General features: G+C 41.1%; 1 protein-coding gene across 1 annotated transcript in view; it reads left to right on the top strand.

Annotated features, from left to right (window-relative positions):
* pex16 (peroxisomal biogenesis factor 16) overlaps nt 1–23,360 on the top strand; it is a 59,158-nt gene that overhangs the window by 27,767 nt on the left and 8,031 nt on the right. Inside the window, exons 7-8 of the mRNA XM_057838257.1 lie at nt 17,072–17,224; nt 17,368–17,440. Of these exons, the coding sequence (XP_057694240.1) occupies nt 17,072–17,224; nt 17,368–17,440 (226 nt within the window). The remainder of the gene's footprint in view (nt 1–17,071; nt 17,225–17,367; nt 17,441–23,360) is intronic.

Raw genomic sequence — 23,360 nt, forward strand, 5'->3', positions numbered from 1 at the left:
GCACGCCTGTGTGACTTGGGGTACCATGCAGTTGCGTTTCATTGCTTAATTTTCCTCGATGCATTTTTTTATATACAGTGGGGAGAACAAGTATTTGATACACTGCCAATGGGTTTTCCCATTGGCAGTATATCAAATACTTGTTCTCCCCACTGTACAGTACTCCAGTTCACTCGAGTCGGGAGGGAGCGACGGCCAGCTGCGATTTGCTATGCTATGCTCCATTAGGTTTTTATTTATTTATTTATTTATTTGAACTTACACGCATACAAACATCTGCTGCACAAACAGTCAGTTGACAAAAAAATGACACATACCGATGCACGGTTATATTATTGCAAAATAAAAGACGGTAATAAAAAAAACTATATGGCGGAAAACACTGAGGTGACTTGAAATTCCGCTCTGAGACCCCAATTTGGCCAACTTTCAAAATTGTCCGATATGCCTGAGTGATACGTCATTGAAAAGCTTAAAATCTCAATTTTCTGGGGGAAGAAATTTTTGATCAGGAAAAATAAAATAAAAAAAATAAACAGTAAAACCCTATCTGGAGGTGAGACCATGAAAGAGCAGAAATAAAGACGCCATGACTTTAACAAGATATTATCGTGTACTTACCTTATTTCAATCCAAAATCGCCATGTAGCATGTACAGTTGTGGTCAAAAGTTTACATACACTTGTGGAGAACATAATATCATGGCTCACTTGAGTTTCCAGTTATTTCTACAACTCTGATTTTTCTCTGATAGAGTGATTGGAACAGATACTTCTTTGTCACAAAAAACATTCATGAAGTTTGGTTCTTTTATGACTTTATTATGGGTGAACAGAAAAAAAGTGATCAAATCTGCTGGGTCAAAAATATACATACAGCAGCGCTACTATTTGGTAACATGTCCCTTGGCCATTTTCACTTCAATTAGGCACTTTTGGTAGCCATCCACAAGCTTCTGGCAAGCTTCTGGTTGAATCTTTGACCACTCCTCTTGACAGTGCAGTTCAGTTAAATTTGATTGCTTTCTGACATGGACTTATTTCTTCAGCATTGTCCACAAGTTCTCAATGGGGTTTAAGTCAGGACTTTGGGAAGGCCATTCAAAAACCTTATTTCTAGCCTGATTTAGCCATTCCATTACCCCTTTAATGCGTGTTTGGGGTCATTGTCCTGTTGGAAGACCCAATCTTCGGGCTGATGACGTTAGGTTATCTTGAAGAATTTGAAGGTAATCCTCCTTCTTCATTATCCCATTTACTCTCTGTAAAGCACCAGTTCCATTGGCAGCAAAACAGCCCCACAGCATAATACTACCACCACCGTGCTTGACGGTAGGCATGGTGTACTTGGGGTTAAAGGCCTCACCTTTTCTCCTCCAAACATATTGCTGGGCATTGTGGCCAAACAGCTCGATTTTTGTTTCGTCTGACCACAGAACTTTCCTCCAGAAGGTCTTATCTTTGTCCATGTGATCAGCAGCAAATTTCAGTCGAGCCTTAAGGTGCCGCTTTTGGAGCAAGGGCTTCCTTCTTGCACGGCATCCTCTCAGTCCATGGAGATGCAAAACACGCTTGACTGTGGACACTGACACCTGTGTTCCAGCAGCTTCTAATTCTTGGCAGATCTGCTTTTTGGTGATTCTCGGTTGAATCTTCACCCTCCTGACCAATTTTCTCTCAGCAGCAGGTGATAGCTTGCGTTTTCTTCCTGATCGTGGCAGTGACAAAACAATGCCATGCACTTTATACTTACAAACAATTGTTCGCACTGTTGCTCTTGGGACCTGCAGCTGCTTTGAAATGGCTCCAAGTGACTTTCCTGACTTGTTCAAGTCAATGATTCGCTTTTTCAGATCCATGTATGTATATTTTTGACCCAGCAGATTTGATCACTTTTTCTGTTAACCCATAATAAAGTCATAAAAGAACCAAACTTCATGAATGTTTTTTGTGACAAAGAAGTATCTGTTCCAATCACTCTATCGGAGAAAAATCAGAGTTGTAGAAATAACTGGAAACTCAAGAGAGCCATGACATTATGTTCTTCACAAGTGTATGTAAAGTTTTGACCACAACTGTATCACTGAGCGTCAAGACACGCTGTGAATGGTCACAGTTGGATTTTGGGGGGATTTTATGTGTGAAACATGTTAATATAACAAGGGTCGCGATGCTGAAATCGCAGACGTGAAGGAGTGGTCGAGATTTTCTTTTTCATATATTTACTCTCTTAAACGTTTTTCTTTGTTTGGATCGATTATTTATCATCTAACTAGAGCTGAAACGAATACTCGAGTAACTCGAGTTTAAAAACTGATCCGAGTAATTTTATTCACCTCGAGGAATCGTTTAATTTTGCCAGCTCTAAGCATCAAGTTTTGCCCGGGCTACTTTTAATGCGGGACAACGCGCTGATGTCACGTGCGTAGAGGAAGAAGCAATAAAAAAATATAAAAACCCTTTCTGCAGCCGACAGCCGCTCCAAACTACGCCAACGTTGCTAAAAACTAGCCCGCATGATGTGGTAGCAGGTAGCATCTGATGCGTCTCATAGATATCACATGTATGTTGAACTAGATGCGAAATGACAAAGTCAGCGGTGTTAGTAAACAGCTGCCTTCTTAAAGCAGTAGAATTCTCAGCGCTAATAAATAAGATTAAGTTACTGCCACTCGCCCACTTAATGTTAGCCCTGCAGAGGGCTAGGTTTCTATTAAGACCACTGTCGATGCGTGGCTAACGTGTCTTACATACAGGCTTTATTTAATCTGTGAAAACATAGCGCTGTAGAGTGATGAGAGTGTAAAATGAAAATATGATAAAGCTAACTGTCAATTTTAGCTCAGTAGTCATTGCTGGATAAAACACCAAGTAGCACTGGTCCCTAATGTGCTCCAATACAGCAGGTATCATACTGTAACATTGACAAAGAGTCACCCACTTCGTTAGGTTGCAATTATTTCTTTTTTGCGAAATTAGGGAATGACAACAACAACCAGGCACGTCTCTCGCTCTCCTGCACCTCCCTCACCCCCGTACGTCACGCGGTGCATTCAGGAACGCATGCAAATATCACCGTCATATTAAAACCTGATATGTTACAATACATTTATTTTGAACACTGCAAAAACTCAAAATCCTATCAGGACTTACAGTTTAGACTAACTTAAAACTTAACTAGAATTTCAAAATGGCTTGACACAAATGGAAATTCAATTGAAACATGTGGGAAAAACACTTTAACTTTTAAGTGATGTGTGTTATCAAGCGTAATGGCATTTTTAGGTAAGAAATATATGTATATATATATATATATATTTTTTTTTTTATAAGATCTAAAAGTTTTGGAAGTGAATGCAGTGAATTGGTCTTTTTTTTATTCTAGTCACATCTGAGAGGCAATTGTTGGCTGTTTTCAACAATGTACATCGAAAATAAAGACATTGATTGACTGAAAATGGTTCAATATTAGATGAAATGTCTTGTTTTCTCATGTATATTTATAATTGCTCTTTACCTAAAAAATATGTTTTATCCGATTACTCGATTAATCGATAGGATTTTCAGTCGATTGCTCGATTACTAAAATATTCGATAGCTGCAGCCCTACACCTAATATATCGGAGAAAATGCGACGGTAACAAAAAAAGTACAATTAAGCAATAGTTATGAGGTAGATATCCGTGACTTTTTTCCATCCATCCATCCATCCATCCATCCATCCATCCATCCATCCATCCATCCATCCATCCATCCATCCATCCATCCATCCATCCATCCATCCATCCATCCATCCATCCATCCATCCATCCATCCATCCATCCATCCATCCATCCATCCATCCATCCATCCATCCATCATCTTCCGCGAGTGAATAATTTTTTAAAGTCGTTTTTTTAAAATGAAATATTAGACATCAATTAATGATTCTAAGCTAAAAATGACAGACATTTTAAATAATAAATATAATTCATATTTTTCACACGATAAGTCGCACCTGAGTATAAGTCGCACCAGCCATAAAATGCCCAACGAAGAGGAATAAAACATATGGCGGAAAACACTCAGATGACTTGGAAGTTCCGCTCTGAGACCCCCAATTTGGCCAAATTTCAAAATTGTCCGATATGCATGTGTGCTACATCATTGGAAAGCTTAATATCGCAATTTTCTGGGAGAAGAAAATTTTCAGACAGGAGGGCATTTTTTTTAAAAATGTTTTTTAAACAGCAAAACCTTATCTGGAGGTGAGAGTGTGCGCAAAATTACAGACGCCATGACTTTAATGAGATATTATCGCATACTTACCTTGTTTCGATCTAAAAACTCCATGTCGCATGTATCACTGAGTGTCAAGACACAGCTGTGAATGGCCACAGTCGGATTTTGGGGGGATTTTATGGGTGAAACATAGTAATATAGCAAGGGTCGCGATGCAGAAATCGGAGACATCAAGGAGTGGTTGAGATTTTCTTTTACATATATTTACCCTTTTAAACGTTTTTTTTTTTTTTTTTTACATTTTCTTTGTTTGGATCGATTATTTATCATCTAATATATCGGGGAAAATGCGATAGTAACAAAGAAATACAATTTAGCGATAGTTATGAGGTAGATATCTGTGACTTTTTACAGACGCCATTTTTTTCATTGTGACGTAATTTGTTTAAAAGTTTAAAATATGCAAGTGAATAATTTTTTAAAGTCGTTTTTTTTTTTTTTTTTAAACAAAATATTAGACATCAATTAAGGATTCTAAGCTAAAAATGACAGACATTTTGAATAATAGATATAATTACTTGCCTTGTTTTCATGGCTGCGTTGAAACAAAAACGGTTGCGCGACATCTGTAAGTGGGGATTTCCAGGGTAAAACGGTCAAATTAAAAATAGTTTGGGGGCTTCATGCGCCATGAATCTGCTATGGCAGCATATAGACATATTGTTCTATCAAACACAACAGTTGTTTTGGCTTAAAATACAGCAGTTTCTTTTAAAGAGGAGTGCAAGAGCAGAAACTGCTTTTTCAGTCTTGTCTGTGTTTTCCGCCATATATAAGTCGCACCGGAGTATAAGTTGCGATTTTGGGGGAAATTTACTCGATAAAATCCAACACATATGTTGCAGCTCGACACAAGGAAGAAGTCTGCCAGTGTATCTTTTGAGATTTCAACTTTTATTTCCCTTTGTTGTTGCGTCCACAAGTTCACAACCCCGCTTTCTTTTTCTCTCCACTCCAAAAACACACGAAGTCCGTTTTCGTGCCCTCGGAAATTTCAGTCTCACAAACGATGACTTCATTTGCAATGCGGAAACACAAAAAAATTTGACAAAACACAAAAATGTATTAACACTTGTGAAAATCAAATACACAGAGGGGGGGTGCATGTCAAACCAATCACTATCTCCTACACTCTCCCCCACCAAAAAGATGCCGTCTCGACACACAAACATTTACTTTGAGGATAACCAATTGTGCACAGAATAGCGTCCTGAGGCCTGTAACACAGGTACAAACACAGGTCAAGAACCCTTTTCCCCAATACTTAAAAAAGTATATTGCCATCAACAAATTTTAACATTTTCTATCAGACAAAAAAGGCAGTTTAGGAATGTATAACCAAAGAATTCAAACCTTTTGTACACCCCCTTTTTTATTTTATTTTTTTATTTTTTTCACCAGGGTCTCTAGTAATCTGCTACTTGTAAACACTTAGTAGCTACTGTCCTCTCTGTGTAACTCGGCTGACCCAGTGTCTCATAAGTCAATATTTGAGGCCTTCTTCTCTCTCTTTTGGGATATGAACAGAGTTGTTCTGTTTCCAATTCCTCTTCCACATCTGACCTCATGAGCGCATCCCCAGCAACTGTAATGTGTTCAACCCCTTCAACAGATGCATCTGTTTGTTCATGAGACTCATTTTCCCCGTAAACCTCACTATGCATTTGTGGGACAAATTCTGCAGCAGTGGGATCAAGTGAAGGGGCCCTGTTTTGCTCAGGTACAAGCCATGTGACAACTACATTTGACAAATCTTCGTCTGAGTCTTCACCACTCTCTGCATACGTTTGCTGAACATTAGTTTTTCTTCTGATCCCATTTCTTTTCATTTTCACTTTTGTGACAGTCTGGTTGTCACCCGGTTCTAACGGAAGAAAGTCGCATGGCAATAACATATTTCTGTGAAGAACCCTTGTTCTGCCTTTGCCACCTTTTGGTTCTAATTCAAACACTGGACTGTCCTCACCCTTTTGATGCTTTATGACATAGATATTATCTTCCCAATAGGAGCGTATTTTCCCTGGCCCACCTTTCTCGTTCCTATTTCTTACAAGAACACAGCTACCTACACGAAGTGGTGGACCATACATTTTCTTGTTGTACTGCGTTTTACCCCGATCAGCGGACTGAGCTGCTTTTTTAGAAGCAGTGCGGTAAGCCTCAGACATCCTGTCTCCATTTATCTACAGTCTTGATAGGAACCCGTGTTTCCTTCCTGCTCGATGCCAAACAAAAGGTCGACAGGAAGCCTGGGTAATCTCCCAAAAAGCAAGAAAAATGGGGAGTAGCCAGTGGCATCATTAGCAGTGCAATTGTAAGCATGGATCATTTTAGGAAGGTGATTCTTCCAGTCTGTTTTTTGCGCTTCGGTGAGTGTTCGTAACATAGAGAGCAGAGTCCTGTTAAATCTTTCTGTTTGCCCATTCCGTTGAGGGCAGGGGTCGCGTTAACCAGATATTTTCCGTCGATGACCGGTTTTTTAAAACGGTGACGGAAAAAACTGAAGTCCGTCCGTCATTTTGACAGGTTGCAATTCACACCCCAGACCACAGGGTGGCGAGTTAGCATATTAATTAGCTATTGTCTCTCTTAATAATATTGTAGCGTCACCGGGGTCTGGCGGCGGCACCGTGATTGACACATCAACGCGAGGTTCTTATTGGTGCACCCGGTGTGCCAGCGCGTCATCCAATTGATGGACAAGATTGCCGCCTGTGTATAGACCCCAATCACATGACGTCACAACTCCGCCCCCCTGACCGGAGCCGCCATATTGTGTGTCAGCTCGTCATGTTTACACATTACCGCTACGTACATGCCTCCTATTACGGCGTGTTTTTCTGCTCGTTAATATTGATAATCAAAATGGTGAAGGCGTGTGTGGCGGTTGGTTGCTGTAACAGAGAAGATAGACCGAGAGACTTGAAGTTCTACCGTATTCTGAGAGACCCGAAGATGAGAGCGAGATGGACTGCTGTAATTCGACAAGAAATCTGGGCACCAAACGATCACCACAGACTATGTAGTAGTCTTTTTATATCTGGTAAGATGCATTTAATATATATTTAGAAGATTTTGGGCTGACAACCACAATTAAGATCATTGTGTGACGTTGGTGATTGGGGTCTATATCGTTGCTCTTTTTCTTTGGGGGCGGAGTTGTTGGCGGTAAGCAGAGTAAAAAGGGAGAAAAATACCACGACTTCCGTGTCTAATTTTTCGCCGCCAAGCAAGCGTTACAATATTAATTAAAAATGAATGAATACTAAATACTATTGAATATGTCATCATTATCATTTTAAAAATTTAAGTGACGTGTAAAAATAGACTATGACGGATTTTTATGACCCTGTCAGTCAAAATGACAGACAACGAAAATGTCTAGCGCAACCTCTGGTTGAGGGTGATATGGGGTTGTGTGAGACCCCTTCACACCGCACAGTTCTTTAAGGTGATGTAACAGCCTGTTTTCGAATTCCCTCCCTAAATCATGGAAAACTTTCTTTTCTGGAAAACCAAATCTAAGGCAAAAATCATTAAACAGTTTCTCTGCCACCGTCTTTGCTGATGTGTTTGTAGCGCGTATAATGATCCATAACAACCAAAATATACTCAAAACCACCTTTACATTGTTCTAGATGCAGAAAGTCAACAGACACTAACTGAAACAGGTGAGTGGTCTCAATGCTCTGCATTGGGGCACGTGATGTGGTCTGTTTGGTTTTCTTTTTTTTAGACACATACATTCATGACAAAATGCTCAATGTCCCTTTGCATTTTCGGCCAATAAAAACGGTCCCTTATAAGATTTAATGTCCGATCGGAACCTAAATGGCCCATTTGCTCGTGCAGTTGCTTCAAAACAAGGGAGCGCTAAGTTGAAGGGAGAACCAATTGTTGTTTATTTTGAGTTACCCTCACCAAAGTCCTGTCTTCTCTGATTTTAAGCTTTGCCCACTCTTTGGCCAAAGCCTTGAATTCAGAGCTCTCCGTTTTCAACTCATGTGCCGTTGGCCTCCTATTTTGATGCACATGACTGTATATTTTTCCAATTACCGGGTCTTGCCGCTGAGCTCGGCAAATCTCGTCTCTGGGAATTGGCTGAATAGTGGCCGAAAATCTCTCCAAATCTGTTACTGGAGAGCATTTAGGGAGATGGCGCGAAACTTCGGAGCTTGTTCTGCGTGCTGAACCATGACACCTTGCTGTGTAGCTGTGACTACCTCCTGACTCACAGACTGTGTGCAACAGAGACCATATAGTCTTCAAAATCAACAGGCATCCTCGGTTTTGCCAGGTCTGTATTTTATGGTAAAATTGAAATCTGCTAATTCCGCTATCCAACGCTGACCAGAGGCATTCAATTTTGCTGTTGTTAACACATAAGTGAGCGGGTTATTATCTGTGTAAACCACAAAAGGTGGTGCATGGAACAAGTAATCTCGAAAACGCTCACAGGTAGCCCACTTTAGCGCCAGAAACTCCAACTTGCCTGCATGCATATGATAATTTTTCTCCGCCGGTGTTAAAGCAGTAATGTGAAGTAACTTCTTCACATGCCAAATAGGGTCACAACTAAAGTAATTAAACATTGTCCAACAAATAAAGCATGAAAAAAAGAATTTATATGTTGTATATTTGACAAAATAATCGCGTTTCCGAAGTTCGAGCCTGAAAGGGGACGAACCCGGAAGTGATACATCACACCGGGAACGCGATGGCACCTCCCTACATACGGCCGCCATACAAAGCCCTTCAAACAATGATTCAAACAGCGATATAAGCGATAGATCAAGCGCAAGGGAGGAGATCCAAGTTTTTGAAGAGTTGGAGGAAGAAGAGGAGATTGGAATTTTATGTTATTAGCCAGACGCTAATCAGGATGCAAACAATGTGCCTAGACTTCCTGACATGGAATGGATACAAGACCCATCGAGATTACAACATTGGTAAGATGTAGGCTGTTATTATTTTCATGATTTGAAAAGTCAGGCATTTGCACATAATTTTATGTTTTTGTCTATCTGATGACATTGTTAAAAAAAATAATAATCAGACTTCATGTTCATTTTGGCAGATTCGGCAGCTCTCGTGCATATAAAATAATAATATATAAATGTTGGGGGGAAAGAAGGAGATGAGTCGTTGTTATATCTTGACCGAGTGACCCACACGACACCTTTATTGGCTTTTACAACTTTACTCAACGTCTTGCCAAGTGACTCTGAACAACTTTTCTCTCTTAGTGAAGGAGTAAGGCACAAACAATAACACATCTAAATGACATGCGTACACTCTACTGGTGAACTCCCGTATTACAACGAAATAATATCCACTATATCACAGTCGCCGATGACTTTCTCCACTTTATTGTGGCAACAATAAGAAAACAAAGTGGCGTCTAATGGCGTGAGGAAATGTAGTTTTTTCACACAAGTGAACAGATTACAAAGCACCACTTCAGTGTTGTCCCGAGACTACATTTCCCATGATTCACTGCGTGGCCTGCGCGCTCGCTGATTCGCTGCCAGACATTAAAAGCAACACTTGTCACCTGTCAGCAGCTCTCGCGAAGCGGCGAAACAAAAACTAGAAGGCTATCTGCAATGTGACCGTGAATTACCCCGACGCCGACCCGCTTATGTGCACATCCACACCCCTTTCCCGATTTACAGTGGATTAAACCTTTCAGACAAGATCGTATATGACGCACAATTTAAACACGCTTAACCTAGCGAACGCAACAACAACTATGATCGGGGATAGCCTCGGCTAACGTCGCTAGCTTCTACTGTTCATTCCACAACAGTTGGCAGCTCTGCATTGACAAAGTCATCAGTCATCTATCCAAAAATCACACTTACTTTTTGGCAAATCCTTGATCATAAGCAGACCGGTTGAGGAAGCAGGCATCTTCGAAGTGTTTGCAGCAGAGAACACTACTCGATGATGGCATGAAATTCATTCGCTTCGTGTGAACGAAAGATGTCCATTTACGTGCCTTGCTATCCTTTGGCCACTCATACAACTTTTCGTTTGAGTGAGAACAAAACTTCGCCACACACCGCCGTGGCATCTTACCGAGAAGCAACGCAACAAACAATACTGTTCTATGGCGGACTTCCTTCGCACTTCCCGGTGTGACGTAATTTCCGAAGATTGCCGAAGAAAAGCATGTTTGTTTTCAAGGGCGTTGCTATGGGTTAAACAAAGAATCTGGAAGGGCTGCGTTAAAAAAAAAAAAAAAAAAAAAATGCTTATAATTGTTTAGCCATTGATATTATTCAAAAACATGGTTGGCCAACCTTAGTTCACATTTCCCCTTTAACGTCCTTGACCCGTAGGCAATAACCCTCAATTTGCCATTAACACGCTGATAGAGGATTGCTCCTAGTCCCGATTGAGATGCATCAGTATGTAAAACAAATGCTTGGTTTAAATCTGGATAGCTCAAGATAGGAGGATTCGCCAGTTTGTCGACCAGGCAACACAAAGTCTGATGGTGAATGTCAGTCCAGGTAATCAAGGCAGACGATGTTAACTGTCCTTGAATTTTCTTATTTTGCACTTTTCTCCTTGTCTTTTGTGTTTCTAATTCAGACACATGGGATGCTGTTGAAGAGACTGCTAGTAATTCGTATAATGGCTTCGCAATGCGTGAAAAGTCTTGAATATATGACCTATAATAGGACAGAAAGCCCAAGATTTGCCGCACCTCTCCTACAGTCCTGGGATGTTTATCCTTGAGGGCTAACACGGGGGCGACCTCTGCTGGATCCACACCATAATCGTCTTTTGAAACCCATCCTGCCCAAAAACCTGACCCTGGATTTGAAAAGTTCACATTTTTTTGCAGTAAGTTTTACACCATACTTCTGATATCTTTGTAAAACTGCTCGCACATGTTCAATGTGATCCTCAAACGATTTACTGTGAACCAAATTGTCATCCAGGTAAGGAAGGCAAATGTCATCGCGTAACCCCCCCCAAACACTCCTCCATGCTTCTTTGAAATTCTGCAGGTGCAGAACTAATGCCAAATGGAATACGCACCCACTGGTACAAACCCCAGGGTGTAATGAATGCAGTGAGCGGCTGACTTTCTTCATCTAAAAACCCTTGATAGTATGCCTTACCCTGATCAAGTACAGAAAACCATGAACTACCTGTCAGACTATCAAGCATGTCTTGTATCCTGGGAATTGGATGTCTGTCTGGCACGGACTTGAGATTTAGTTCACGATAGTCCACACAAAGTCTGAGTTCCCCTGATTTCTTTCTCACGCAGACTGTGGGTGACGAATAAGGTGACTTCGACTTTGTGACCCATCCTCTGTTAATCAAGTCCTGCAGGTATGTTTTAACTTCCTGATGCAATGGTTTAGGCACACTTACATAGGTTTTTTGGACTGGTGTTTGATCTTTAAGAGAAATATGCATGCGAAGGGTAGGAAGGCAGCCTACATCATTTTCATCCCGAGCAAAGGCTTTACACTCTTGCTTGAGCATTTCCCTCGCTACAGATTGTTGCTCATTTGTGAGGTGGTCTAACAATACCAGAGGATCCACAACGCATGACAGTAGCGGGACTCCTGATGAGTTGGCTGGGTCACTGCTGGTCCCGTGGCGGTGGCCCCCTGTCGTTTCCCTGCAGCCGACGTGACACCCGGCATCCTCTTGAAATGTGACCCGATAAGCCGCACTTGTAGCAGTGGGTGCAGTGGTCTCCAACGCCGTTGTTCTGGCAGGTCTTGCAGCCTCTCCTCCTCCCAGCGTTGTCCTTGTCAGCTGATCTCCTCGTAGGTTGATGGTTATATGTACTTAAGGAGGCGAGCATCATCTGTTTCATCTCAGCCAGTCCGGTTCTTAGTTCGGCCACGCAGGCGTGTACGTCCGGTGAAGTCCGTCCCGTTTTGTGCTGCCCGGTGTTGAGGTGCTCTGTGGCCCACCCTGCAGCGCCTCTGGAGTTGTCAGTACATTAATCCTGGGGGCCTTGCTACTGTTTCTCTTTAGCTTGCTCCGATGCTCGGCTTCCAGGTTAGCTGCTTCATTGAGTCGCTCAATAAGTGTTTCGTCTGTCACCTCAAGGTTGTCGAGGAGTGGCTTGATCTGGAACTTGATGTTGTCATTTAGTAGCCCTGTACCCACTGACCTCAAAAACTTCCTCTTGACCAGAGCTGCATTGTAGTGCTCAGCTGGCTCTTCTCTGGATACATACAGGAGCCGGTCCTTCAGTTCAATGGCCCTGAACAGGACTCATTCGGGTCCTGAAAGATGTTTATCAATTTCTGGTACAGGTCCGAGGTGTCCTCTTCTCTGTAATGTCCTTTCAGTATGACTTTTAACTGGGGGAGCGTTAAATCAGTCTTTATTTCAAGCATGTCTCGTAATTTTAGCTCTGGGCAGATGGCTTTGATCACTGCTTCAATCACTTCGGATTCACTGTGACCTTTACGGAGTCCTTCTTCTATTTGATGGAGCAAGTTGGTGTAAGATAGCCGGTGTTGTGCCGAAAAATAGCCGCCCCGCGTGAAATGTCCCCCCTGACGGGAACGCTTATTTGTAACGCTTTATTGAGCGTTTATTTGATTGATTGATTGATTGATTGATTTTATTGTTGAGCGCCCACACGTCACTCGTACAGCTTTTTCTTACCAATCGATGGACATGGAAACGATTTTTTTGTACCGTGAATATATGTTTGTTTGTTTTTTTTACTCTGCTTGAACTAATAAATGTCATACCTGTGTGATTGTCATTGAGATATGGTCGTGAAAACCTGTAGACTAATACATTTCTGTTCAAAGATGGTTATGTGGCCCAGTCCATGATTTCTTACTAAAATAAAGTACTAGTATTTTGTCTAATTTATTTAAAACTGATTTTGCTGTCGTAAATCCATTACTGTAATGCGTCCATGAAAACATTTGATGTTCTCACCTCAATAAAGCGTTATAAATAAGCGTTCCCGTCAGGGGGGGCATTTCACGCGGGGCGGCTATTTTTCGGCACAACACCGGTCACGCTGTCCACCTTCACCTATTTGCCCACAGATGCGAAATTCCCTGCGGATAGTCACCTCTGGTATTCTTGCTGGTGAAGGATTTTGGAGTGCAGCAGGTAGACCGTCAGCTATTTGTAGTTTTTCCTCCAATGCTTTGATTTCTCCCCGCAGCTCCTCATATTTTTGCTTCGTTGCAGTCGAGTGAGAGGAATCACTCCGTTCACGAGCAGTGTTTATCAAGACAGACTCTTCCATAAACAATAAAAGTTCTTCAATTAATTGGACAATTTCTTCCTGCTTTTTCAGTCTTGTCTGTGCTTTCCGCCATATACAGTTTAACATGTAAAAGTAATGCTATGCTGCATTAGACTGAGCGGGACAAGTCGCATAGAAGTGGACCATTTCAAATCCGATCCACGTCACTTTCGTACGTGGTTTAAATCCGATCTGGGCAACATTTTTCCAGAATGCGGCGGCGGTCTAAACTGTCGAGTCTCCCAAATCGGAATTCATGCAGCAATTACGTCAGCAAAGAGCGAGAGTGGTAGGCTGGATGGGAGCAATGTAGCCGTGTATTGGCGTTAGCACCTAGCTTGAACTCGACTTTTACGCAGGGGGCGGCATTGACCACAGTCATAATTAAAAATAAAATGAAGAAAAGGATAAGCCTGATAATGCTCATTTTTCTTTCTTTGCACCAAATAAGCAATATTTCAGTCATAGGCTACATAATGATATTGACAGGTCACATCCGTCATACACTGCGCCACGCCTTCAAGTAGGGGGCCACCCCACATCAGAAGGAGTTATTGTCAAACACATGCACGCCGGATTTAGGTAGAAAAAGTCTCAGGGGTGATTTGTTCGAGATTTCAAGCTAATTATTATATTTTTCGTACATGCATAAATTTTGAAACGTTGTTAAAAAAAAAAAAAAAAAAATCAATGGGAGGAATTAGCGGCTACAGCATTGGTGTTATAGTTCGTAGTATTTACGTTTAAAAAAATGCTAATGGCTTGGTTTTTTTTTTTTTTTTTTTTTTTTTTTTTTTTTGCTTTTAACCAAGAATCTAGACTGTTTTTATGTCCATATCTGTAAAGAATTCAGGGACTTTTACAGGACATTTACTCACAAGAATTTTCAACACAAAAAGCTCTTTGTTGTACTAAGGGGGCCACCACTTTGGCTAACAGACTAGCATCACATTCAACATATTTACGTGAAATAAATGCTAACTGCCCGTTTTTGTTGTTGTTTTTTTTCTTTTCTGTTGCTTTTAACCAAGAATCAAGAGTGTTTTACATCCATATCTATAAATAATTCAGGGATTTAAGCATTTATTCACAAGAATTTCAATGTAAAAAGCTCTTTTTTGTGGTAAGGCGGCGCCACAGTGACTTAAAGACTAGAAGCACATTCGACATATTTACGTAAAATAAATGCTAAATGGCCGGGTTTTTTTTCTTCTGCTTTTAGCCAAGAATCGAGACCTTTTATATGTCCATATCTATAAAGAATTCAGGGATTTAAGCATTTGTTCACATGAATTCTCAACATAAAAAGCTCTTTGTCTTTGTTTCCACTCAGTCAACTTTGACGGAGATAGGCCCCCTATTAATCGGCCCCATGTCCCGTCAATATCAATGATTTCATAGTTGAACGGGACGCCAAAAAAAAAACATATGACAAAAAAATCCGAATTGTGCATTAAGACCTCCAGTATGAACCTAACCGATTAAGCATTACCGTCCAAAAGACGAAGATGAAGACAAAAATGCCGAAAGCAGCATTGATCAGTGCCTGAAAAAGAGTCCAATGTTGATGTAAAATTTGAAAACAAGAAACTAAACTATGGTATGATATGAAAAAACTTTTTTTTCTTGTTTTGGTGAGGGGGTGGGGGGGGGGCTGACACATATAGCACATATAGTGACCAGTCACAACCACAAAAGGACCACTTGCACAATAATGATAATCAAATGCAGTGCTGGACAAAAGTATTTCTGCAATTCTGTCAGATAATGCTCAATTTCTCCCAGAAAATGATTGCAATTACAAATGCTTTGGTAGTAATATATTAATTTATTTTACTTGCAATGAAAAAACACAAAATAGAGTACAAAAAAAAAAGTAAATCATTATCATTTTACACAAAACTCCAAAAATGGGCTGGACAAAAGTATGGCACCCTTTGAAAAATAATGTGATGCTTCTTTAACTTGTGTAATTAACAGCACTTGTTACTTCCCTGTGGCATATAGCAGGTGGTGGCAATAACTAAATCACAGTTGCAGCATGTTAATATGGATTTAAGTTGACTCAACCTCTGTCCTGTGTCCTTGTGTGTACCACATTGAGCATGGAGAAAAGAAAGAAGACCAAAAAACTGTCTGAGGACTTGAGAAGCAAAATTGTGAGGAGGCATGGGCAATCTCAAGGCTACAAGGCCATCTCCAAACACCCAAATGTTCCTGTGTCTGCCGTGCGCAGTGTCATCATTAAGTGTAAAGCCCACTGTGACAAACCTCCCTAGGTGTGGACGGAAAAGAAAAATTGTTGAGAGGATTTCAACAAAAGATTGTGCGGTTGGTGGATAAAGAACCTCGGCTAACATCCAAACAAGTTGAAGTTGTCCTGCAGTCTGAGGGTACAACAGTGTCAACCTGTACTATCTGTCGGCATCTGAATGAAAAGGGACTCTATGGTAGGATACCCAGGAAGACCCCACTTATGACCCAGAGATACAAAAAGCCAGGCTGGAGTTTGGCAGAACTTACCAGAGAAAGCCAAACACGTTTTGGAAGAATATTCTCTGCTCAGATGAGACAAAAGTAGAGCTTTTTGAGGAAAAGGCATCAACATAAGAGTTTACTGAGAAAAAACAAGGCCTTCAAAGAAAAGAACACAGTCCCCACAGTCAAACCCTGATGTTTTGGGGTTTCTTTGCTACCTCTGGCACTGGACTGCTTGACCGTGTCCGTGGCATTAAGTCTGAAGACTACCAACGAATTTTGCAGCATAATGTACGGCCCAATGTGAGAAAAGTGGGTCTCCCTCAGAGGTCATGGGTCTTCCAGCCGAACAATGACCCATAACACACTTCAAAAAGCACTAGAAAATGGTTTGAGACAAAGCACTGGAGACTTCTAAAGTGGCCAGCAATGAGTCCAGACCTCAGTTCCATAGAACACCTGTGGAGAGATCTGAAAATGGCAGTTTGGAGAAGAAATCTCAGAGACCTGGAGCAGTTGGCCAAAGAAGAATGGTCTAAAATTCCAGCAGAGCGTTGTAGGAAACTCACTGATGGATACCGGAAGCGGTTGTCCGCAGTTATTTTGTCTAAAGGTGCTACCAAGTCTTAGGCTGAGGGTGCCAATACTTTTGTCCAGGCCATTTTTGGAGTTTTGTGTAAAATGATAATGATTTCTTTTTTTTTTTCATTCTCTTTTGTGTTTTTTCATTGCAAGCAAAAATAAATAAAGATATAACTACCAAAGCATTCATTTTCTGGGAGAAAATGATCAATATCTGACAGAATTGCAGGGGTGCCAATACTTTTGGCCAGCACTGTTGTAATATAGTACTATTTAGTTTTGATACTTATTTTTAGCAATATGTACTGTCTATTACAGAATTTTGGTTGTAGTTTAAAGTTGTGTGAAAGTGTGCATCATAAATACAGTACTGCACAGGCATTGTCTGGGTTTATCTGGGTTGGTGACATAAGAAAATTGTGAAGAACATCTCAAATCAGTCTTTGCTAATATTCCACTTGTAATTTGGCAGCACCCTTCGGGCAGCCTCGGCAACAGCGAGCAGCCGGTGAGAAAAGGAGGAGTCGGAACTTGAGGGAAGAGAAGCTCCACAGCAAACCCACAGCCTTGAAACTACAGGAGACCATCGCTGAAACTGTGTACATCAGCCGACCTCTTGTACATTGTATCCTTCCATATTGCCCGAGCTCTATGATGTGCAAATATTAAGTAGTTCAATGGACAGGGGGAAAAAAGATGATCGCATATATTTTTTAAAGAGACTGTTGAATGCTCTTACAATCCTTAAAGCATCCTTTGCGGCTGCAGTGCTCAGCCTCGGCCTGTGCGGAAAACAGTCCTGGAAGCCGTGGCTGATGTCCGCAGGCCTGGAATTTTCCAGGTATGTAAATATCTTTTGCACGATTCTGTTATCGGAAAATACAGTGCCTCGCAAAAGTATTCGGCCCCCTTGAACCTTCAAACCTTTTGCCACATTTCAGGCTTCAAACATAAAGATATAAAATTTTAAGTTTTTGTCAAGAATCAACAACAAGTGGGACACAATCATGAAGTGGAACAAAATTTATTGGATAATTTAAACTTTTTTAACAAATAAAAAACTGCAAAGTGGGGCGTGCAATATTATTCGGCCCCCTTGCGTTAATACTTTGTAGCGCCACTTTTTGCTCCAATTACAGCTGCAAGTCGCTTGGGGTATGTTTCTATCAGTTTTGCACATCGAGAGACTGACATTCTTGCCCATTCTTCCTTGCAAAACAGCTCGAGCTCAGTGAGGTTGGATGGAGAGTGTTTGTGAACAGCAGTTTTCAGCTCTTTCCACAGATTCTCCATTGGATTCAGGTCTGGAGTTTGACTTGGCCATTCTAACACCTGGATACGTTTATTTTTTAACCATTCCATTGTAGATTTGGCTTTATGTTTTGGATCATTGTCCTGTTGGAAGATAAATCTCCGTCCCAGTCTCAGGTCTTGTTCAAATACCAACAGGTTTTCTTCCAGAATGTTCCTGTATTTGGCTGCATCCATCTTCCCGTCAATTTTAACCATCTTCCCTGTCCCTGCTGAAGAAAAGCAGGCCCAAACCATGATGCTGCCACCACCATGTTTGACAGTGGGGATGGTGTGTTCAGGGTGATGAGCTGTGTTGCTTTTACGCCAAACATATCGTTTTGCTTTGTGGCCAAAAAGTTCTATTTTGGTTTCATCTGACCAGAGCACCTTCTTCCACATGTTTGGTGTGTCTCCCAGGTGGCTTTTGGCAAACTTTAAACGAGACTTTTTATGGATATCTTTGAGAAATGGCTTTCTTCTTGCCACTCTTCCATAAAGGCCAGATTTGTGCAGTGTACGACTGATTGTTGTCCTATGGACAGACTCTCCCACCTCAGCTGTAGAGCTCTGCAGTTCATCCAGAGTGATCATGGGCCTCTTGGCTGCATCTCTGATCAGTTTTCTCCTTGTTTGAGAAGAAAGTTTGGAAGGACGGCCGGGTCTTGGTAGATTTGCAGTGGTCTGATGCTCCTTCCATTTCAATATGATGGCTTACACAGTGCTCCTTGAGATGTTTAAAGCTTGGGAAATCTTTTTGTATCCAAATCCGGCTTTAAACTTCTCCACAACAGTATCTCGGACCTGCCTGGTGTGTTCCTTGGTTTTCATAATGCTCTCTGCACTTTAAACAGAACCCTGAGACTATCACAGAGCAGGTGCCTTTATACGGAGACTTGATTACACACAGGTGGATTCTATTTATCATCATCGGTCATTTAGGACAACATTGGATCATTCGGAGATCCTCACTGAACTTCTGGAGTGAGTTTGCTGCACTGAAAGTAAAAGGGCCGAATAATATTGCACGCCCCACTTTTCAGTTTTTTATTTGTTAAAAAAGTTTAAATTATCCAAAAAAGGTTGTTCCACTTCACGATTGTGTCCCACTTGTTGTTGATTCTTGACAAAAAAATTAAATTTCATATCTTTATGTTTGAAGCCTGAAATGTGGCGAAAGGTTGCAAGATTCAAGGGGGCCGAATACTTTTGCAAGGCACTGTATATTTGTTTTTGGGTGTGACTACCCAAAGGTGATTTTGGACAAGAGAGGCTTGCAAAGCATGTTTATTGTTTTATAATATTTGAGGTAGGGTTGTCCTGATGACATATTTTGCATGCGAGTCCCAATCAACTGATTTTGAAGATCAGCCGATCCCGAGTTTCAATCGGATACCTGTTTGAACAAATCGCAACGATATAATCATATAAAGCGATTTTTGCAAATCAGTTGTGCAGCACAAAATAAGGTTGCAAAACAATCATGTTTAAATTTACTTTACATAAATAAACTTGTGTGACAAATAAATTTTGTCACCTGATGTGGTAAATGGAGCTATCTTTGTCGTGAAGTACCATGTTTTCACGACCATAAGGCGCACCTAAAAGTCCAAAACTTTCCCCAAAATGGACGGTACGCCTATTAATGTACGCCTATTGTGTGGACTGAGTACCAAATAGTTTTAAGTCAGTCGCGAACGATTTGTTCTTTTTGCACAAATTGTTTGGAGGAACGAGACTGAACCAATCACCTTATGAAGTGATTCATTCTTCATGAAGTTGGTTGAAGTGGCTGAGGAGAGGGAAGTCTGGGCTTCCCTGTTAAAGCTGCGTCCCACGCAACCCGACTTCGGAGCAAGCAGAAGATGATGGATGGATGGGTGGATGGATGGATCGATAAACAATTCTGTTCACAAATCGATCAAACATATATTTCCGCCAAAATCCTCTTAACTAAATTACAGATGCATAAACAAACATATTAGCTCAAACAAAAACTTAAAGCTCGCCTTATAACAGGGAGCAGCTGCTCTTCAGTCAGACAAGTTATGTCATATTCACAGTTGCCACCAGAGGGCAGTGTATCCTCCCAAATCCATAAAACAATGCTATACAACACTTTCAAGACAAACCATAACAGCGCCACTGTAATTAAATGATTAATCAAAACAGCAATCCTAAGCTCTTTTCTAATTTAATAATTCGATTTAATCGAGTAATCTTTGCAGCACTACAATGAGTTAACAAGTGACCCGGAAATGCCACACAATTTCTAGAAACAATGAGAGAGCAAAGCATAATTTCTCCAGAAATTGTGTATTCTCATTAATAAAATACATTTACGCTGAAAACTTCATCATATACACAGTACCATATTTTTTGGACTGTAAGTTGCAGTTTTTTTCATAGTTTTGCCATGTGTGACTTATACGCTGGAGCGACTTAAACTGTGTGAAATTATTTACACATTATTATATAATTTAACATGTTATTTTCAAATGAAACCGCAAGAGGGCGCTCAAGGCAACAACTGAGATGGGCTGAAAAATTGAAGATTTGATTGGATTTAGTGATTTGGAGTGACACTGATTGTTCGGTAAACTTGTTGGCATGTTCTTTATGCTATAGTTATCGAAATAACTCTTAATAGCTATGTTACAATAACATACCGGGCACGTTCTCAGTTCGTTGTTTATGCGTTGAAGGAATCTGACCCTTTAGCCAGACTGCTAGAATCATGCCAGCCGAATCGCCGGACCCGCAGTGGCGCATCTCCAACGTCCCAGGCCGGTGAGAATCCGACAACCCGGCCAAAAGGCCAAACTCCGCACGTTCACCTAAGTCTCAACCCCTTGTACTGACTCCATTTTGAGAGCTGGAAAAAGGCTTCGAAATACAAGACAATTTATTCTGAGTCGACAGCAATCATACAGCACAGAGGGACCCAGGCGAGGATCCAAGGTCACCATATCAAAAGTCGATAAAAGGTTCCCGAGGAAAAATGGCAACGATTAGTTAAACATTCATTCTTTTGAAAGCTCTCGCGGGGCGAGCTGCGGGCAGAAGAAGGGTGTGCTTGGGCGTTGGGCTTGGGTTTAGAATTATTGCCTGTTTGTTAAATGGACAATTAATTGGGAGTTACTCTTGTCAGGGCAAGAAGGATTTTGTCACCTCAGCGTCAAAGGGGCTCTTGAAGTCTTATCAGTTGGATATCGGGCATTCTCCAGTGTTCCTTGTGTTGCGACAGGACATCCCGCCATTTGTTCTGGACTGTCTGGAAGAACTGACGTGGACACGTGGGCTTGTAGATGTCTTGCCTATCACCTGGTAGTCAGCGTCAATCTTCCTCAGTCAGCTGTATGACCCACACGTTGGGATTCCGTGAGAAGGCGTCATGTATCTCTTATGCCCTATATTCTGCTTGTTTTCCTTAAACTATGGAATAAGTGCTATTTAATTTATATTGGGTGTGTTAGAGTAATACAGTCAAACAGTAAATACGATAAAATATTATATTCCGTGATTGTATTTAGGGCTGGGCGATATGGCCTAAAGTACGTATCACGGTAAATTGAGCAGATTTACTTCGATAACGATAAATGATGATAAATTTGCCCAAGTGGACTGCTATATACAGTAATTTGAAAATCTGAATCAATGCGTGAAATACAAATGAACTGTTTCTCGTTGATTCATTTACCAGATTTCAATTTACATATTTAAACAATTGTACATGCAGTCTAAACATTAAGTATATAAAAACATTCTTGTAAACCATGAGAATTCAAGTATAACCATTTCTAACAGCTTGGATGACTTATACAATGTACAACCTTATAAAAATCAATACGACCACTGTGCAAACATGACATTGTAACACAAATGACTTACAGTTTGCCCAAACCCCTTCAAACAGACAACTTATTGTTAATGGGTCTTGTGACATATTCACTCAACACAACTGTTTACTTCAAGGTTTCAGGTTTTTTCCCCCCAGAGCATTTTTTAATACATGCACCCCCACACAGACACACATTAAAGCTATATTGCTCATTTGCCAATGAAACATTCAAGATTTTATCATGGCAGTATTAATGACACAAAATGAAGCAAGTACATACAGAAAAATAGCTGTGGCCATCAAACGGTCGTATCATACTACAACTATTGCATTATAATTTATGCTGAATGCTTTACCCTCATAAAAGTTGTCAAAGAAATCACTAGTGATGGGACGAAAAGGGCCGAGGTTCCGAAGCTTGTGTCGAGTAATGGGAGGGGCGTTTCCACGTAGCTTGTAGCGAGGCGCGCGTCATTTCGGCAAAACCCGGCGATGATGACGTGGGAAGCCTCGCCGGCCGGCTGATTCTCATTATCGCTTCAGAAGTGATCCGAGGTTTGGCGCGCATTGCAAAAACAGTACAGACTACAGTATAAATTGGTTGCAAAACGCAATGGTGATCGCCGGTTATCTCACATTTTGTGGATTTTGGGCTCCTGTACTTGTTACATCTGTGCGCAACAGTGCAACCAGTGCAATCTTTTTTCGAGCCTTTTTTCTTTGCTTGCGATAGAACCTGCGCGAAAAAAGCGATCCTCCCCTGTATTTTTTTTTTTTAATTGCCTCTCAAGATGACATGTCGGTTTTTGGTGTTGGATTTTATCAAATACATTTTTCACTAAAATGTGATTTATACTCCAGTGCGACTGAAGTTTTTTTTTACCCTTCATTGCACATTTACTGGCTGGTTCGACTTAGTCTGTGAAATACGGTATGTCCAATTTATAAAAATAGGTTGATTTAACACTGGATGTCCCGTTTTTTTTTTTGGGCTGTATAGAAATCTCAAAGGCGTTAAAGACCAATCAAACAAACAGTCAACCAGCCTAGATGTAAAGGGGGTGGGATTCACTCTGGATAGCAGCAATTAGCATCTTGAATATTTGCAAATCCAGACTCCTGGGTTAGTGAAAAAAAAATGAGAGGGCCATGTGGCATGAAACTATGACTAGCATCCAGAACTGTAGCTAAACCAGACTATCTACATTTTAGAAAATTAAGTGTTAGAACATATGCGACAAACCCTATCAAGCACCTTAACTTCGTCTTGACAAGTCCAACATTCAGTTGTTAAGGGTCACAGTTTATTATGTTGAAGAACATAATGACCAAAGAACTTTCCACAGCAGCTCAAACAGCTGTTTTGTCCCAGCAAAACATGAGGGTGCGTAAACATGAGCACATCACCCCCATCCTCCGCACCCGCCACTGGCTCCCTGTTCACCTCCGTATTGAATTCAAAATCCTCCTTCACACCCATCACTGTCTACACAGTGTAGCCCCCACCTACCTCACCGAACTCCTCACATCACATACTTCAGCCAGAACCCGGTCAGGCCAACAGCACCGTCTACTCCCGCCCAGGACTCGGCTCAAGACTATGGGCGATAGGGCCTTTACAGCTGCTGCT

This window comes from Corythoichthys intestinalis, chromosome 1, assembly GCF_030265065.1.
Source record: "Corythoichthys intestinalis isolate RoL2023-P3 chromosome 1, ASM3026506v1, whole genome shotgun sequence".
Taxonomy (NCBI): Eukaryota; Metazoa; Chordata; class Actinopteri; order Syngnathiformes; family Syngnathidae; genus Corythoichthys; species Corythoichthys intestinalis.